The sequence below is a fragment of the Strix aluco genome, chromosome 33 (genome assembly GCF_031877795.1).
Source record: "Strix aluco isolate bStrAlu1 chromosome 33, bStrAlu1.hap1, whole genome shotgun sequence".
Taxonomy (NCBI): domain Eukaryota; kingdom Metazoa; phylum Chordata; class Aves; order Strigiformes; family Strigidae; genus Strix; species Strix aluco.
The window spans coordinates 2,458,271-2,476,523 of NC_133963.1; the positions used below are offsets into that span (position 1 = coordinate 2,458,271).

The 18,253-nt window shown below is 54.8% G+C and overlaps 3 protein-coding genes and 1 long non-coding RNA gene across 4 annotated transcripts; 3 read left to right on the plus strand and 1 right to left on the minus strand.

The window, feature by feature from the left end:
* The first annotated feature begins 1,886 nt into the window (after positions 1–1,886).
* Positions 1,887–2,530, plus strand: LOC141917073 (uncharacterized). Its single transcript, XR_012621246.1, has 2 exons — positions 1,887–2,152; positions 2,254–2,530. It is a non-coding gene; the product is annotated as an uncharacterized LOC141917073 (long non-coding RNA).
* A 718-nt stretch (positions 2,531–3,248) lies between these two features.
* On the plus strand, positions 3,249–11,757 carry LOC141917045 (uncharacterized). Its single transcript, XM_074810099.1, is given in 10 exon segments — positions 3,249–6,036; positions 7,382–7,520; positions 7,961–8,083; positions 9,429–9,527; positions 9,609–9,639; positions 9,678–9,714; positions 10,393–10,472; positions 10,547–10,730; positions 11,241–11,505; positions 11,507–11,757. Coding segments are annotated over 10 exon segments (1,473 nt in total). The 5' UTR covers positions 3,249–5,629; the 3' UTR covers positions 11,615–11,757.
* A 149-nt stretch (positions 11,758–11,906) lies between these two features.
* Positions 11,907–15,061, minus strand: LOC141916985 (THAP domain-containing protein 8-like). The gene is made up of 5 exons (XM_074809987.1): positions 14,770–15,061; positions 14,425–14,530; positions 13,532–13,718; positions 12,563–13,042; positions 11,907–12,432 (listed from the first exon to the last, which is right to left on the minus strand). The coding sequence occupies exons 1-5, from the start codon at positions 15,059–15,061 to the stop codon at positions 12,289–12,291; spliced, it is 1,209 nt and encodes a 402-aa protein (XP_074666088.1). The 3' UTR covers positions 11,907–12,288.
* On the plus strand, positions 14,539–18,097 carry LOC141917052 (WD repeat-containing protein 62-like). Its single transcript, XM_074810113.1, has 5 exons — positions 14,539–15,179; positions 16,318–16,380; positions 16,768–17,124; positions 17,274–17,408; positions 17,694–18,097. Exons 1-5 carry the CDS (start codon positions 15,060–15,062, stop codon positions 18,024–18,026), a joined length of 1,008 nt encoding a protein of 335 aa, XP_074666214.1. The 5' UTR covers positions 14,539–15,059; the 3' UTR covers positions 18,027–18,097.
* The last annotated feature ends 156 nt before the right edge of the window (positions 18,098–18,253 follow it).

Sequence of the window (18,253 nt, forward strand, 5' to 3'; positions counted from 1 at the left end):
AGACTACGACAGCAGCTCCCTGGGCTCGTAGACTCCCAGACTGTGGCAGCAAGCACCCCAGCAGCTGGACACCTACCACGTGGCGTCCTGCAGTTTTGAAGCTTTGGACAGGATGAGTCAATGGTCTCTAATACTACATTCCCATGTCTGTGCTACAGCCATGCAGACACATTTTGTCTCTAAACACTCACGGGGAACACACGGCGTTCATTAAAGCAGCAGACAGAGCAGGGCTGGTTCAAAGCCCTTTTGCTCAGAAAAAGCCTTGCCTGTTAAGCAGCCGTAATATTTTTGTTCCCCCCAGCAAAGAACCTGAAGGACACCAGCACTTTGGGGTCAGAACAGTTAACAGCTCAGCCTTCCCATCCAGCTTGTAAAAGGCGGATCCAGGACTTGGTGAAGCCAGACAAACTTCACAAGATGCAAACGAGGTAAAGCGATACATAAACGAGGCAGCAACGTCTAGTTTGATCTACAGCTCTTATTTTTGCCAGACACTACATGAAAACCAGGAGCAACTTGGCCTGAAATACTGCCAAAGCTCGAACAAACACTGAGCTGGGAATAAGCTGCTACTGGAAAGCAACATACCTGTGCTGTGCCGGTCCAGGAGTGTTATTCATCAGCTGCACAAGTCCCGGGGCAAAACTCTTACCAGACCTTGGCAGGAGACATAGCTGTTAGGTAACTGGCAGTCTATATTTTGTTTTAAATACGAGCTTATTTTAGAGTGTGATTGCTCAAGATTGCGCCCTCACTCTGGGCTTTCTTACCCAAGGGGCCAAAGGCCAACACGAAGCCCTGCGAGCCAAGCTGGAATTCAAAGCATTCCTGCGAGCCCCGCACTCCGAGAAGTCAGGTCCCACCACTAACACAGGTCCCAGACAAGGTGCGACTGTCCGTCTGTCTGCACACTGTGTCGGTCACACAGCGCCGTCATTGCTGGGATGTGCTGGGGGAAACGGGCACACTGCCTGCCTGGGGCCACTCCAACGGACTTGTGTGCGGGGAGATGTCCCTGTAATTCTGCTCACGGTGCCAGCAGAGTTCGGAGCTGCAGACACCTTCCGAGGGGGATCCCGACGGGCACACCAAGCCAAGCGTGTCACCGCACACACACAGCCTGCAGCGCTGCCAGGCAGCACAGGGGCTGGAAAGGCTCCAAACCTCACAGCCGGCAGCTCATAAGACCACAACGCATCAGCGCTTACACTGAAAGAGATTCAAAGGAAAAACCTTCCCTCAGCGCCAGGCTCCGCAGGTTTCCCGCTCTCACGGCCGCCGCCGCACGGCCTTGCCATGGCCCCGGCCGCTCCCCGCCACTCGCAGCCCCACAGCAGCACCGAAAAGCTCCCCCCCCCGGCCCCCCACAGCCTTTCCCCCCCGTAACGCCGGGAGTAACCGCGGCCGCAGCGGGGAGAGGCGGGGGAAGAGCCCCCAGCCCCGCTCCCAGCGCCGCCACCCCCAGGCCGCAACCGCCGCCTCCTTCCCTCCTCCAGCGAGGGGCCGGCAGCCCCGCAACGCCTTCCCGGAGAGCCCCCGCCGGGCCGGGCCAGCCCCGGCACCCACCTCCGCCAGGCGAGGGCCGAGCTGCCGCCGAGCTGCCGCCGAGCTGCCGCCGCTCCCCGACGGAACCAACGGGCCCGGCCGCGGCTTCTCCCCATCGGAGCAACGGCGGAGCGCGGCGAGAGGGGGCGGGAAAGGGGGGGAGTAAGGGAGAGGGGGGGGAAGGGGGCGGAAGGGAGGGGGGGAAGGGAGAGGGGAGAAGGGAGGGGGGAGAAGGGATGGGAAGGGGGGGGGGAAGGGAGAGGGGGAAGGCGGGGGAAGGGAGGGGGGAGAAGGGAGGGGTTAAGGGGGGGAGAAGGGGGAAGGGGGGATAACAAAAATCCCCGTAAGAATTCTACAGTTTTAGAGCCGTTTTGTCCCGTTGGGTTCACACATTTCTCACGTTATTAGATAGTTATGGGGGGCTGTTGGTCTTCCAGCCCTGCGATTTAAAGGGTGAAAGAGCATTAAAATACATTTTCAACAGGTGTCTGCCTAAGGCTCTGCACACTCCAAAAAAGTATGGGTTTTTCCCCGTTCTGGAAAGAAAGGAGGGAGAAATACTGAACTCCTAGATGTGGTGCTTCCCTTCTGATCCGTGCGATAGGTGAATATACCTAAACCAGCAGCATCTGGTTTTTTGCAAGGAATGCTCTTAATATTCTCAAGTTACTCGATTAAGCTGTACTGTGTTCGCTTTATTTTCAGAGGGGAGAAAGTGAACAAGACCCAGTGTGACTTTCCTGTGATAGAGCACCAGGGTAAACATGGACTGGAGCTGGGAACAGCAGTGGCAGAGTGCCGGCACCCCTGGAACATCGATCTGCCAGCAGCTGGGCCACAAGTCTGTTCCTTCACTCCTGGCTTTGGTTAATAGAGTTTGTGTAAACGGAGAAGACGTGTACGTGCTCCTCATTGCTACTTCTCTCCAAAATACGACCAAAGCTTTGTATCCGCGCGGCTTTGAATTAGAATTACCCCGCTGGCGCTCTGTGAGATCCTTTTTTGGTTCTTGGGTAATGGATTTACCTGTGGACTGCCCCTGTTCGTGCATTTCTACCATCACTCAACAGGGGCCCTTCCAAAAAACCTTAATTACTACTCCAGAACAGAAGGGAAAAGCTGTGAAGTGTAAACATGATGTTGTGAGGAGAAAATCTACCATGTTGAACTGTAAATCAGAGTAACTGCTGTGTAAATACCATCTTTTGCAGAAGGTCCTACACTGCTCACTCCTAAATGCTTAAAAGAAAAGTTAGTTTTTAGACTCTGCTTTCTGCTGCATCTCTCATCTGTTGATGCTCTTGCAGACTCCGCTGTAGTTCTTAATCAATTTCTTAACAGTTGTTTTGGTACTAAACTTGCTGTTGCTGGACTTCTGGGAAAGGAGCATCCCCTGCTCAAGTTTCTGACACCCCTACGCAAGCGTCAGAGGTGTCAGTGAGTTACTGATTGTTCAGTCCTACAGCACGTGCTGTGAAACTTGGTGTTTCGTGCTGTGTGCTGCTGTGAACTCAGCAGCTTTGGGCAAGGTGGCAGTGCTGGCAAAGGAGAAAAGCTTTTCACTTGAGTGGAAGTAAAATTATTTTAAGTCCACAGACACATATTTTGTGCAGCTCTCACGTTTGCGCTTCCAATCTTTTTTGCTTCCCTGGCTTTATCTGTGAGCTCACCAGTCTTTCTACAATGAGGTGAATGAACCAGCTACAGTTGAAGACCTTCAATATTTATCCTGCTTTGCTACATGATTGTGGTTGTCAGTACAGAGCATCTCGATCACCTCTAAATCCTCTTATGAATGATCATACCCTTCTCACTGTAGCTGTTGGGCAAAACTCTGCTACGTTTTGTATCTTGGCACCTTAGATGGCAAAATATGTCTTAAGACATCTCGGCACCTCTCCCTTTTAGTGAAGTATGTAAAATTCATGTCCAGCGTGAGGAGTTTGTAGTATTTTGTCTGATACGTTTTCTTGAGACCACACAACCAGGCTTTGAGAGCAAACCATCTCCCAGTGCTGAATTTTGAATCTGGTAGTATTTAGAAGCATGGCTTTCCAAGCCAAAGTAAAGCTGCTGTTTCCTCTGCCCTAGCAGGAACACTTGATACATCTCATTAGAACAGAAAAGAAAAGGTACAGAAAAGCAGGAGGAACAAAGTGTCCTGTAGAATTTGATCCCTCCTAAAAACAATCAAAACCCCAAACCTGAATGGAGATGGAAACCACCATTGCTAATGCTTCGGTATGACTCTTTGTTAGTGACTCTATAAAACCCGTTGGGTCTGTTCAGAGGATGTCTCCGTGCAGTACACAGGTACCCGTGTGCTTAGTGCTCCCAACGCGAGATGGCTGCCAAACTCCACCTTACTGTAGCTGCAGCACTCACAGAAATCTGTAGTATCACTTTGGAGTGCAGAGCTGGGATGGCCTAATCCTGCAGTGATAGTCAGGCTTGGTTTTAATACTAAACATACCTGCATGTTACTAAATGGACCCAGCTGGATTCTGAAACGTTTGTGTGAAGTACAGCTGGAGTCAGTTCTGAAGGTGGTGAAATGCATATGATTTTACTGCAGGGAAAAACCAGTCTTAAGCTAATAAAATGTTTATGGAAATTTGGGATCGTGATGGAATGTTGTAGATCTTTCTGGAGAACCTTACATGCGACACATTAGGTGTGGGCGTAAGTAGTTCTCCTTGTATCTAGTTTAGAAACCAACTGAAAAAGGAGAAGGAAGTCCCAAACACTAAGCAAAACACTTGTGCTGGATTTTTAGCTTAATTTTAAAAGTAAGGGCATATTGAGTATGAATGAAAATTCTCAGGAAAGTGTACAATGCCATTGCTTTTCTGAATGTAAAATGGGGGATGGGCTGTATTAAAAGGGTTGTTGGACCAGTGGAAGTGGAAACCAGACATAACTGTGACCGTTATCCAGCTCACAGGTATTACTGCATATTAGTAAAACTAGCTAGATTTTTCTGTAGTGGGGCAGAGCAGAAGGCTGGAGTAGAGCCATGGCAAAATGTTCTTTAAGGCTCCTGAGCACCCCTTGCTGCAAACCACGTCTGTAAGCCGAAGAGGCACCTACTGCATTTTAAACTGCTCCGAGGGGCTTTACTGCAAGACTTCACAATGCCATGTGATATAAGGGTGTGGCTTTCAGCTGGTGACCATTTCCCATATAGTAATTGCTGTTTGGCAGTGCTAGTGACTTGTACTGTTGATGTTCATCATCCTGAGCTGTTGTTGTGGTTTGTTTGGTTTGGGTTTTTTTTGAGGAGGTGTGCAGGAGAGTTGGGAAGATGACTCTGGACCAAAAGAGAACTGAATATGTGAAAGCAAATCATACTGAGAACTATGCAGAAACACTAGCACTGAGGGAAAGAACTGAAACCTGGGAAGGTCAGCTGGCTGCACCTGAAGAACAGTGCAGAAGGGAAAAAACCAAAAGAGAAGAGTTCAGTGGGCAAATAAAACCCTTGAATCTCCAGCTCTCTGCTCTGAAGAAAGGGCTTCTGGCTGAGGTGCAGAACTCCAGCAGTGTCGAGCTGACCATCAGGAGATTGTTTCTGAATTGGACAAACAGAAACTATCAATAGGGAACAAGAAGAAAAGGTGATTCAGCTAAATAGCGAAGTAGAAGGTGCTAAACAAAATATAATTTATAAAGTGTCACTAATTCAAACAATGCAGTCCAAAGTAGGTGAGTTGTATAAATGACACTTGGAGTCTTACGCTACGGATATTGATTCCGTTGATCTAAAGGATTCCTGAGACTCTCAGAAAGATGAGCTGGAGAGAGCTGAACTGAGTCCTGTGTGCATGGAGTCCCAGACTGCTTCCACAGCAGCTCTGGGACAGGAGAGCTCCTCTCACTGCAGTGTTGGAAGCATTTGGGAAGGATGCCAAAACATTGTTAAGGCTTCTCACAAACAAGTCAGCAGATTCAAGAACTACTTCGACGAGTTGAAGACGTAAAGAAGGGACTTGATGATGCTGAGGATTGCAATAAACAACTAAAAATAAAGTTAAATGAGACTGCAAATCAAGATCATCAGTCCACAAAGGAAGAAGATCTTATGAACCAGTTACAAGAGCACATCCAGAAGAAACCCCAGGATTTTGGAAAACAGGCTGCAGAGGATCACAGAGTAATTGCACCGTTTGAAGAGGAAGTTACCGGCTCCGAGGGAGAAACAAGAGAGCTTGAATGGCTCTTGGAGGCTTTTAGAGCTAAAGCTGAGAGCATAGCAAAGTTAGAAGAAGTAGCTAAAGACAAAGAATCTATTCTTTTGAATCTGGAAAGGAATACAGTAGCTCTGCAAGAGGAATGTGCCAATTCAGACAAAAACCTGAAGGAATTAAATGATCAGGAAGCAAATCTAAAGGAGGGGGTTGTGCCCTTGGTGAACAGCTTGGAGAACATGAAACACACTCTTCAAGGAAAAGAGAAGAATGAGGATGAGCAAATACAATCTCTAGAATTGTAAGTAAATGATGAGAGAATTCCTAGCCCTTTGAGAACAGACTCAAGTTAGAACTACCTTCTGTGAACATCCGTTTATTTTGACATCACACACTTGCATGTTTGTCAACTTTACCAACCAAACTGCTTCAGAACTTTTAGTGCCCTACTTGATTTCTGTCTTTGCATATTTTGCTAGCTCTGTTTTCCTCACCTGTTTGTGTATTCTTTCAGAAATATGGCTCTAAATCCTGCAGAACTGTCGTAGGGGGGAACAGGAAAGGATGAATTATTTGGGGATTTCTAATAGCATTATGGTGCATACCCTTTTTGGAGGAAATGGCATAGTTTAATGTTTATCCTGTAACTCGTATAAAAGCTGGCAATGTTTTCTTTAGAAAGGACTGGATGGTAAAAAGGGGAAGAAGAAAGGGAAAAAAAAGCCTAGTAATGAAACAGTAATCAGGTGATTTTGGTAACAGCTGTTCTAGGGGAACACAGTGTAGTGTAAGAACGTGAAGGAGTAATGGGTGTGGGAGAGTAGAACTTCCCCAGCCCCCTCAACTTTTTAAACCTTTAAGAAATAAGAGATTAAATGTATCTGAGAGATTATATTTGCTATGTGGCAAGGAAACTGCAATCCTGTAAAAATGGCTTTAAGATGCTGTGTAGCCCTTCGGACTGGGGTTTCTTCAGTTCCAACATCTGCGGGCGCCTGCATGTGCTCTAAAATACAATTTGGCGTGAAGGTCTGGGGCACTTGGAAAGGTTTTCCTTTTGTGAGACCTTATTTTGTACTGTTAATTACAGAGTTTAAGAAATCTTCTATTAGGTAATTGCGAAGTGAAAATCCAAGATGACTTACTGTAAGCTTTTTAAAAGAAATACGACCACTGAAAAATAAACCCATTAAACTTCTTAATGACTTCGTAGCACTTCATAACAACGGGACTTGTTACAATGTTGTTGTTTTTTCTACTTTCTTTTGATTTTTATTTATTTTGATCCTTACAAGGTCTGGGATGTAAATGTCAAGTTTATACTCAATTGATATTAACCTTGTCCCTTTTGTTACTGTGTAAGGACACCTCATGATAGAAACGGTTACTCTACTGTGCTTAAAAACAAGACTTTTAAAAAATTGCACGGTTCAAGAGTGAATCTGAGCGGTTTGTTACTTGAGGATCATATAATAAGTAGCTGAAGTCCCAAAGTAAAATTACAACGCTTGTCATTTAGCTGATAGATCTGCGATTCTGTTCATGCATAAAACCGGCCATCAAAGAGCCTGAGTTAATGTGTAAAAGCTGCTTCTTTGAGACGTGTAACACTCATGTTATTTCTGTCTCTTCATTTCTAACACAAGGCTACGTCAGGATCTTTCTGAGAGCCCTGCCCTTGTACAGAGCTTGGAAAAAGGTTTGCAGAGGAAAGAGGAAGAACATGCAGATTTGAGAGAGAAACTTTCCGATGCCAAGAAACAAATTCAGCAAGTACAAAACCAGGTTTGTAACCCCAGGCCAAATGTTCCTTCTGCAAGTGTGTGTGGGGTTCTGTTGGTAAAAGCTGTTTTCACAAGTCTCAAGCCCCAGCTGTTAGAAGTGGTTCATAACAAGGCTGCGTTCAGCGATCCATTTAGAGTGAGAGTGAGTCTGAAGTTCCATTGCCATTGAGCTGTGAGCTAAAGCCCGGAGGTCAAAACAGGGGTTAGTGCTGACATTGAAGGGGGGAGTAAATTGTATTAATACCCTTGAAAAAGGCTTGTCAGAAGTCGGCTTGTTCCCTAGGAAGGATGTACAGTACAGTGCACTTCTAGCCCCTGGAATTTAGCAAAGATGCTTGCAAAAACGTGATCCTTGATGAAAGTATGTTTTCACTTGGATAACTTGCAGAGATTGTAAAAGGCTGATAGCTAAAGGTTAGCTTTGCTTGTGCATCGTTACAGGTGTGCAGAGTGCAATCCGAGGAGAAATCCCTGAGGAACAAAGGTAATGAACTTCAGAAAATGACAAACCAGTTTAGGAAAGAATTAGAGATCAAACAGCGCACAGTCCTGCAATTTAAAAAGGTATTCTATTCTTTTAAATTTTACTTGCTTTTAATTTTTTTAGCTAATCCAGTAATGAGGCAAATGTTCCAACCAACAGGAGAAAGCTTACAGAAATTGGGGTAAAAACAGGAGTAGCCAGCTGAAGTTAGTCTTAACGGATGAATGAAAGATGTTTACAGAACTTCTCACTGCAGGACCTTGGCAAATTGTTTTAAACAGAGTAATCTGCCTAGGAAATACATACTTAATACCTGCAGGCACCCTGCTTCTGATGAGTGACACTTAGATATGTCAGAGTAATGTCTTCTAAACACTGTTTTAGTCAGCTTGAATGCTCCTTTCACTATATGAAAAACTTATTTATTCTCAACTGTTTGTCTTTAAATACTTCATTTAATACTTACTGAGGCTCTGAATGAAAAGCTACCAATATGTATCATGTATGTTTGTTTCTTTCAACATGTTTTTGACATGTTTTCTTGCAACAAGTCAGTTCTTATGAGAAAGACACTGGATTTCTGACATAAATTGTGAGCTCACTGTATACTTGAGCAGGAAGGGAACATGGGATGTGAGAAAGACATCTGTTTATACAAAAACCATTTGATCCTAATAAAAAAAAATAGTAAGAGAAGTTACTAAAAAAACCAAACACTTCCCTAGCACTGCTATTTAAAAATTACCCCATTCGGACAGGTTCTCAGTAATTCCCCAGATCTACCACTGAGTACCTCGTACTCCAGGCTGCTTTATTCCAACCGCATCACTGGGTTATGTTTCTTCCCGCTAAAATCAACAGGAGCTTTGTCACTGTCCTGGGGGGGGTGGGGTGTCCCATTATACCCCTGGACTGTACAGGGTGGTCCTGTGGGAGGTGGGGGGGGTCCCCATTATACCCCTGGGCTGTATGGGGGGGTCCTTGGGAGGGGTTTTGGGGGTCCCCGACAGACCCTGGAGGGGGTTTGGGGGCATCCTAATTCCACACACCCTCCTTTTAGGAGGTCCAGGGAGGCTTCCTATTTCCCCCAAAATATAATTGGAGGGGTCCCCATTTCCCCTCGGGGCGGGGGGAGGTGTCTTATTTTTCCCTCCGGTTTGGGGGAGTTTGTGTTCCCTTTCTTCCCATATTGGGTGCTGGAGGGGGCCCATTTCCCCCTCCCAAGTTGGGGGGGTGCAGGGGGGGTTACCCCTTTCCCACCCAATTTGGGGTGCTCAGGAGTGTTCCTATTTCCCTGAGTTTTGGGGTGTTCACAGATGTTGTCCCCCTTCCCCTCCTGTTGAGGGGGGGTGCATGGCACCTCGCCTTCCTCTCCTATTTGGGTGGCCCAGGGGGGGTCCTCACTAGCCCCCCCCGCGCCCCCAGGCCTGGAGGGGGAACCCCTCTTGCAGGAGCTGGCTCGCTGGTACGTGGCCGCCATGGGTGACATGGAGGGGCGCAAGCCAGGGCCCACCAGCATCCTGGGTGAGTGGCGGGGGGGGGACAGTCTGGGGGGGGGGTTGGGGGGTGCCAGGGGGGTCTCACCCCCCACACACACCCCCACAGGCACCTCGCAGCTGCGGCCGGGGGAGCCCGAGGGCTATCGCATCCCCTTCAACCCCAGCGGCACCGGCTGCGGGGCCGCCATGCGCAGCCTGGCCATCGGCCTCAGGTGGGGACAGGGACACGGGGGGGGACAGTGGCGGTGGGGGGGACATGGGGGGACACATGGGGATGGGGGGTGGGGGTATCAGAGCTGGGGGGGCATGGAATGGGAGGGGGATGTGGGGGTATTGGAGCTGGAGGGGACAGGGATGGGGACACTGGGCTGTCAGATCTGGGGGGGCGGGAGGGGGACATGGGGGTGTCAGGGGTGGAGGGATGAGGACATGAGGGGATGGGGACACGGGGCTGGGGACATGGGGGTGTCAGAAGTGGGGGAATGGGGACATGGAGGGGACAGGGGTGGGGACATGGGTGTCAGAGATGGGAGGGGGATGGGGACATGGGGAGACAGGGACAAGGGGGGATGTGGGGATGTGGGGATGGGGACATGGGTGTGGGACCTGGGGGGGATGGGGACATGGGGGTGACAGGGACATGGGGGTGTCAGAGGCTGGGGGATGGGGACACAGAGGGGGATGGGGACATGGGGGTGTCAGAGCTGGAGGGGACAAGGACCAGGGACTGGGGAGATGGTGGTGCTGGAGCTGAGAGGCCGGTGACAGGGGAATGGGGACAAGGACAGCGGGTCCAAGGGTGGCGGGATGGGGATGGGGACAAGGCCGGGGCTACAGGGACAGGGCGGGGGACAAGGGGAGGGACAGGGACAGGGCTGACGCCAGCGCAGGTACCCCCACGCCTGGGAGCTGCCGACGCTGATCCGGGTGAGCATCGAGAGCGGCCGCATGACCCACCACCACCCCACCGGTGGGTGCCAGGCCTGGGGCGGGGGGGGACGACAGGGGACACCGGAGACCCCCTGAAACCCCTGTCCCCTTTAGGGTACCTCGGGGCGCTAGCGGTGGCCCTCTTCGGGGCGCTGGGGGCTCGGGGGGAGCCCCCAGAGCGGTGGGGGGCTGAGCTGCTGCGGGTCCTGCCCCTCGCGTGGGACTACGTGGAAGGTGCCGGGGTGGCCGTGGGGGACAACGCTGCTGCCTGGCCCTTCTTCGGGGATGCCTGGCACCGGTGAGGGGGGCACTGGGAGCACTGGGAGGGGCTCTCTCCCAGTCCTGGCAATGCCTCCGTCACTGGTGTCACTGCTGATCCCAGTGCCCAGTCTGGCCGCAGGACCACCAGTTCCCACCCTGTGTCCCCGTGTCCCCAGTGTCCCTGCCAGTGCTGCCACCCTCAGCCCAGGGCCACCCCCCACTCCCAGTGACCTCAGTGTCCCTGGTGTTACTGATGTCCCCACTGCACCCACTGCCACCATACCCCAATTGTCCCCAACGTCCCCACAAGTACCTCGTGTCACAGGGGCTGCTGGAGAGCCACAGCCCGGTGACCCCCCATGTCACTGCTTACCCCACTGTCACCGGTGACACCGATGACCCCAATGTCCCCAGTATCCCTGCTGACCCCAGTGTCCCCATGACCCCAGTGTTCCTGCTGACCCCAGTATCCCCAGTGACCCCAGTGGCCCCATGCCCTCAATGACTCCAGTGTCCCCAGTGACCTCACTGTCCCATGTCTCTGCAGGTACCTGGAATCCCGGGGGCTGCTGGAGGGTCGTGGCCCGCCACAGGTGCCACCCCTTCTGTCACCAGCCGAGCGGGACGCAGCATACCTGGGCTGGGCACTGGAGGGGTGGCCTGGGCGCAGTGGCCATGATGCACCCATGGTGGCTCTGGAGGCCCTGCTGGCAGCTGGCGGATGCTGGGGGTACCTGTGTGCCCGTGGGGTGCTGCACGGTGGGGACAATGACTCGACGGGGACCATCGCCACTGGGTGCTGGGGGTTGCGGGGGGGGGCTGGCGTCCATCCCCCCTGGGCTGCACTGCCGCCTCGAGCACCGCGGGCGGCTGCGGGATGCTGCCCACCGCCTCCACGCGCTGGCCTGGGGGAGACACTGAGCCCCCGCCATGTCCCTGGTGTCACCAGCTGTCCCCCTCCTCCTGAAAAAGGTCCTGTGGGTCCCCAGGGTGCAGCAGAGACATTTGTGGGGTCCTGGAGGGGTTTGGGACGTTCAATGTGGGGCAGAAGGTCCCTTTATGGAGTGTTGAGGGGCTCAGGAAGGTTCCTGGGGGTCAACAGGGACCTCCATGGGGTGCTGGGGGGCTCAAGAGGGTCCCTGGGGGTCAACAGGGACCTTCATGGGGGGCTCTGGCAGGTCCCTGGGTGTTAAAGGATTTCCCAGGCTGCGGGTACCTCTGGGCTGGCTTTATTAACAACTCAGAGCTGGGCCAGCACCTCAGGGAGTGGCCACAGCTCCCAAAAAGCGCCCTCTCTAGAGACGATCCAACATACAATACAAAGAGTCTCTGGGGAGTTTCCAGGCACTTCCAGCTCTCAATTCATCACCCATTTCAAAAGTCCATTGTATTCCAGTTTCAGCCAGTTCTGACCGTGCCGTTCCAATTCCCCTTCGGACACCACCGCTCACTGCTGCAGTCTTCGGCCGTCGTGGTCACTTATCTTCAGGATTGTTCCTAGAGCACCTGTGCTCTATAAAACAGTATCTGTTTATTAATTATTCCTGCTATTAATAACATCCTAAGAGAAAAGAGTTTTCTAAAGCTTGTGCCTTTTACAACGGCCCGGCCAGGCTGAGGCCGCAGCTCGTCCCCGTGTAGACCAACGCCGCCTCTTCCTCCTCCTCCTCCTCCTCTTCCTCCTGGCAGATGATGGTGACGGCGCTGGCGGGATCTGGCGTCACCGGCTGCAAACACGCCTGGAAGGACACAGGGGACAGAGGTGACACAGGGACATCCCTGCCCCAGTGGTATCCGAAACGTCCCCGCGGCCGCACCGCCGCCGTCACCCGCCGCCATCACCCGGCGGCATCACCCGGCGTCACCCACCAGCTTGAGCCGCTCCTCAGAGACGAGGCTGTCGCGGCGCAGCTGCTCCACCAGCCCCTCCATGGCCGCCAGCCGAGCGCGGTGCCGCCGCCGCCGCTGCTGCAGCACCTTCACCTTCCGCTGCAGCACCACGGCCACGGCCACCAGCTCCTCGGTGCTCAGCTCATCCGGTGGCGACAACGGCGCCGGGGTCGCTCGGGACACGATGGGGACGGTGGAAACGATGGGCACGGTTAAAGCCGACGAAACGACCGTTTCCGGCGCGGCCACAGCTTCAAAATACGGCAGCGCCGGCGTGGCGGGAGGTTGGGGGGGTACCTGGGTGATGATGGTGCGGCCAGGGACCACCTCGGGGTTGTCCCCAGGTTTTGTCACGCCCGGTTCCGGGCTGGTGGATTTGGGGACGAGGGGTTGGGCCGGCAGCACCGGCTCCGTGCCACTGAGGGGCTGCTTAGGCTGGGTGCTGAGTTTCTCCTGTTTCTGTCAAAAAAAACCAAACCAAAACAAAACAAATTCTAATTTCTGGACATTCTGGCAGCAATAGGGCAGAGCAGGGGATGAGCAGCAACGCAGGTTTCTCCCCCAAAACACACATTTTGGGGACAAAAGCCACCCTGAGGTGACACACCGCCGCTCCAGACCCTTCTGTGGAGCTTCAAAATCACGGGGGGGACACACCTCGAGGACCCTCTGTGGAGCTTCCAGATCCCTCCGGGACAACCCACCACCCCTCAAAGAGCTTCACACTCCTTCTGAGGGGCCTTCCAGAACCTTCTAGATTCCTCCAGAACCTTCTAGAGTCACCCAGAACCTCCTGGGGACCCCCAAGATGCTCTCAGTGGATCCCCGAAATGCTTCTAAGGGACCTTTCCCTCTCCCAGCCCCTTCTGGGGGAGCTCCTAGATGGTTCTAGAACCTTTAGAGGGGGTTCTAGACTGTTCTAGATGCTTCCAGGGAGCGGGGTCTCACCGTGGGGCTGCAGGGGAAGATGGTGGGGACGGCGTCGGGCCGCAGGTAGCGCACGCCCCAGCGGTACTGGAAGCAGGAGGGCTCGAAGTGGTCGCTGCAGAGGTGCTGGTGGCGGGTGGGCAGCCAGTTCTCCCGGCGCATCTGTGCCAGCCACCGGCGCAACCGCGGCACGTCGTGCAGCGGGAACCTGGGGGGGGAACTGGGTGTTTGGGGGGGGGGATCCCCACATCCCCAGTCTCTAAGAGACCCAAAGGGCCCCGGTTTAGGCTGCCCCACGGCAGGGTCTTTTCCCCACCACCACCACACACACCCTGGGGGCTTCCCGCCCCTCCTTAAAGAGCTCACTTGGCCCTTCCACAGGCCCCACTCAGGTTCAAGTTTTGGCTCAGGCTCAGGGCAAGGCCCAGACCCCACCCACGCCCCACTGAGGTTCAGGTTCAGGCTCAGGTCCCAGCACACTCAGGTTCAGGCTCAGACTAAAGCTCAGGCCGAGGACCAGACCCTGCCCAGGCCCCACTCAGGTTCAAGGCTCAGGCTCAAGCCTAGGTCCAGAGCCCACTCAAGTTTATATCCAGGTCCAGGCCCCACTCAAGTTCAGGCTCAAGCTCAGGCCCAGACCCTGCCCTGGCCCCATTCAGGCTCAGGCTCAAACTCAGGCCTAAGCCCAGACCCTGCCCAGGCCCCACTCAGGTTCAGGCTCAAGCCCAAGCCCAAGCCCAGACCCAGACCCCACTCAGGCTCAGGCTCACACTCTGGCCCAGGCCCACTCAGACTCAGGCTCAAACTCAAGCCTCGGCCCAGCCCCTGCCCAGGCCCCTCCCCCGTGGGCGTGTCTCGGAGCAGAGGCCACCCCCCCGCCCCTCCTCGCCCCGCCCGGGTTCCCCGGTACCGACTTGTAGAAGCTGAGGCGGCGGCCGGGCGGCCGGGTCTGTCCCGCCGCGTTGGAGCAGTGCGGGGCGCGGCAGTACTTGGGCATGGTCGCTGCCCGCTCACGTGACGCTGCGCCGTATTACGTCAGCACGCACGTACGTCACGATGGCAATGCGTGGCGCCCCCCCACTGCCTTCCCCGCGGCCACGCATGCGCACTGAGGAAGCGGGGGGCGCCGCGGCCTCCACGCCGGGGCAGGAGCGGGGGAACCCCCGCGGGGCTCCCCACAGCCGGGCCGGCCCCGTTCTCCCGGGACGGTTCTCGCAACCGTTAAGAACCGCCTTCGCCTCCCGCCGTGACCCAATTACCTCCGGCGGCCACGGCCACGGCCGGTTGGGCTGGGCCCGCGGGGCTCGAACCCGCGGACACACGGGAGCGAGGGGGCGAGGTCAGCGCCGGCCGGCGGGCCGCTATTGGCCGAGGGCGGCGTGGAGTGACAAGAATGCGCGGGGCGGAGCCTAGCCGCGCGGCGCCGCGCTGCCATTGGGCGAGGCGGGGGAGGCGGGCGGTGAGCGGCGTGGGCGGTGGCCAATAGGGACGGGACGCCGGCTTTCCGCGCGCAGTTCGGAGCAGGAGCGAGCGGCGGCGGCCCGGAGCCATGGCGGCGGCGGGCGGCGGGGCTCACGGCGGCACCGGCACCGGCACCGGCACCGGCACCGGCTCGCCTCCGATCTTCAGCCTGGGGCGGCGATCGCGGTACCAAGGCCCAGAAGAGGCGGTGAGGGGCGCGCGGGGCGGGCGGCCGTTGGCCGGGGGGGGCGGGAGAAGGGCGGGGCCTCCCCGTGAGGGTGAGAGAGGGCCCCCACGGGGATGGGGGGGACACACGCAGGGTGGGACACAGAGAGGCCCTCGGGTGCTGCCCCAGGGCCACCCGTGCGGGCTCGGGGCCCCATCCGGGGCCTCCCCCCCGCCCCCATCTGCCCCCGGCCTCCTCCAGCCCGGGGGTCCCCTCGTCCTCTCCCCAGGTGACGCTGGAAAAGGTGCTGGGAGTCACCGCCCACACCAGTAACGGCTTGGCCTGCGACCCGGCCACGGGGCTGGTCGCCTACCCCGCCGGGTGAGACTGATTGCGAAAAACAGACTCTACAAATCGAATAGAGTTATACAGCAGGTATGTTTACTCCGGCCGGGGTGCAAGGGGATTTCTCCACAAAGCTTGCACACTCACTGCACATTTTACCAGAAACTCATCGAGTGTGGATATACATATTCATTGATTACATAACACAAACATCCATATGCATGAGTAAGGTTGGGTTAGCTCTAGAGGCTGGGGTCAGCAGTTTATGTTCTCTTTGCACCTGCGCATTGCCTCCTGGTGGTCGTCTTCTGGGGTCTTTGGGAGGAAGGCTCGTAGTCTTTCTCACCTTGTTTTTTCCCCTGAGCATGCACAGATTCTCTTAGCCAGTTTCTTGAACAACAAAAATGTTTTTCAGCCAGTTTACTCATCCTATCTTATCTAAGAGAACCAATGGAACTTCTACCGTCTGTATATGGCTATCTTTACTCATTACCGAGGCCCAACTAGTTAGAGCACACCTGTTCCTCAAGGACAAAACCAAGGTATTTTGCTGAACACTGCAGCTCTTGGTAGATTTTCACAGCAAACTGCTTTGTTTTGATGGACACAGCAGTCCTTGGTAAAATCCCACGGAACAGTCTGGGCAAGCAGGATTCTTAGCAATATTCAAAAATACTATAAGTAATACTATAACTTGCTAGAAGTAAGTAAATAAGCAAATAAGTCTTAAAACAAGTAATCATTTCTCTGTATCAAGACCCCCCCCCCCCCCCGGGACCCCTCTGTGCCCCCCCAGGATCCCAGCTGGGGAAAAACCTCCCCCCTTCCTATCCAGGTGCGTCATCGTCATCCTGAATCCCCGGGAGAACACACAGAGACACATCCTGAACACCTCCAGGTACCCCCAAACACCTCGGGGAGCCCCTCAATACCTCCAGGGACCCCCCAAATACCTCCAGTTACTCCCCAAACACCTACAGTTACTGCCAAACACCTCCAGGTACCCACCAAATACCCCCCAAACACCTCCAGGAACCCCAAACACCTCCAGGTACCCTCCAAATACCCCCTGAATGCCCTCAGTTACCCCCCAAACACCTCCAGGGACCCCCCAAATACCTCCAGGTACCCCCCAACACCTCCTGAGCATCTCCAGGTACCCCCCAAACGCAGGCTGTGCCATACACCGGGTTTCAGGAGCAACGCTTGTATTTCCCCTCCCAATAAAACCTTAGTTTTCCCTCCGGACCAGCCCAGTTTTTAAAGAAAACCTGCTATTTCTCAGGAAAACCCTGAGCGCGTTGGCCTTCTCACCCGATGGGAAGCTCATTGTCACTGGCGAGGTGGGTGCCACCGGTTTGTAGACACCCAACACCCCTATTTTGCCTGTCAAGGCAAGGTTACTCCTCCCCGGCTTTTCTGGGGGGGGTTTCCACTCCGTTTTCACTCACGCCACCGTTTTTCCCCGCAGAACGGGCACCGCCCGGCCGTCCGCGTGTGGGAGGTGGAGGAGGGGGCGCAGGTGTCGGCGCTGCAGGGTCACCAGCACGGCGTCGCCTGCGTCGCCTTCTCCCCCACCGCCAGGTACCTGGTGTCGGTGGGGTACCCCCACGACATGGCGGTCAACGTTTGGGACTGGAAGGTGAGCTTTGGCTAATCCCGCCTTAAAGCAGCCTCAAGTTCCCCAAAAACAGGGAGAAAACAGCCCTTTTCCACCTTTCTGCCCCGCCGCTCGGGGTTTTTCGGCGGGTAACGCTTCTTGTTCAGACCCAACCGCGTTTTTCTGAGCAGAAAGGCTCCCTGGTCGCGTCCAACAAGGTGTCCTGCAAAGTGACGGCCGTGTCCTTCTCCGGGGACAGCTACTTCGTCACTGCGGGGCACCACCACGTCAAGTTTTGGTTCCTGGACTCCTCGAGGGAGCTGAAGGTGAGGGGGTGCCCCTTTGCCAACGCCGGGGCACCGGAGCTGAACCAGGCCCGGCTGCTGCCCTGACCCTCATCACCGAAGCCCACGCGACCTGCGAGCGGGCGGTTTCTGTAGGAAAGAACCAAAAAACCACCAGGTTTTCCCCCCAAAATTCACACTGCGTCATCCCTTTGCTCCAGCCCCGCGGCATTGGAGCTCGAAGCCATGGGCGCTTGGGCTCAGCTGGCTCCGAGAGCGGTGGGAGCCATTTTCTTCGTTAGCGCTCGTTAACGAATCGCTTCGCAGATCAACAAGACGGTGCCGCTGGAGGGACGCTCGGGGCTGCTGGGACAACTTCACAACAACCTTTTCTGCGGCGTGGCCTGCGGCCGGGGGCTGACATCAGGCAGCACCTTCTGTGTCTCCTCCTCGGGGCTCCTCTGCCAGTTCAACGAGAAGCGGGTGCTGGAAAAATGGATCTTCCTGAAGGTGGGGGGCAGCTTCCCCACACCCCCCCCTGTGCCTTGGGTGAATCCCACCGACATGGAGCTCACCCCGCTGCGGCCACGGGTGCGTCTGGCGAACTGCCTCTGCCTCGGCGACGGGCTGATCTTCTGCGGCTGCGCCAATGGCACGTGAGGATTTTCCAGGCTCAGGACATGCGTTACCTCAGCGACCTCCCCAAACCTCATCCCCTGGGCGTGGACGTCACCCAGACCCCCCCACCGAGGTTCCAACGGCTCACGGGACGTGGAGCTGAGTTTGGACTCGGAGCTGCTGCTGCTGCATGTCCCTGGCGGTGTCGTTCCCGTGGAGCTTTTCTTGGGAGAAAAAGTCCCCAGCGCTTGGGAGAGGCCCCAGCCCGG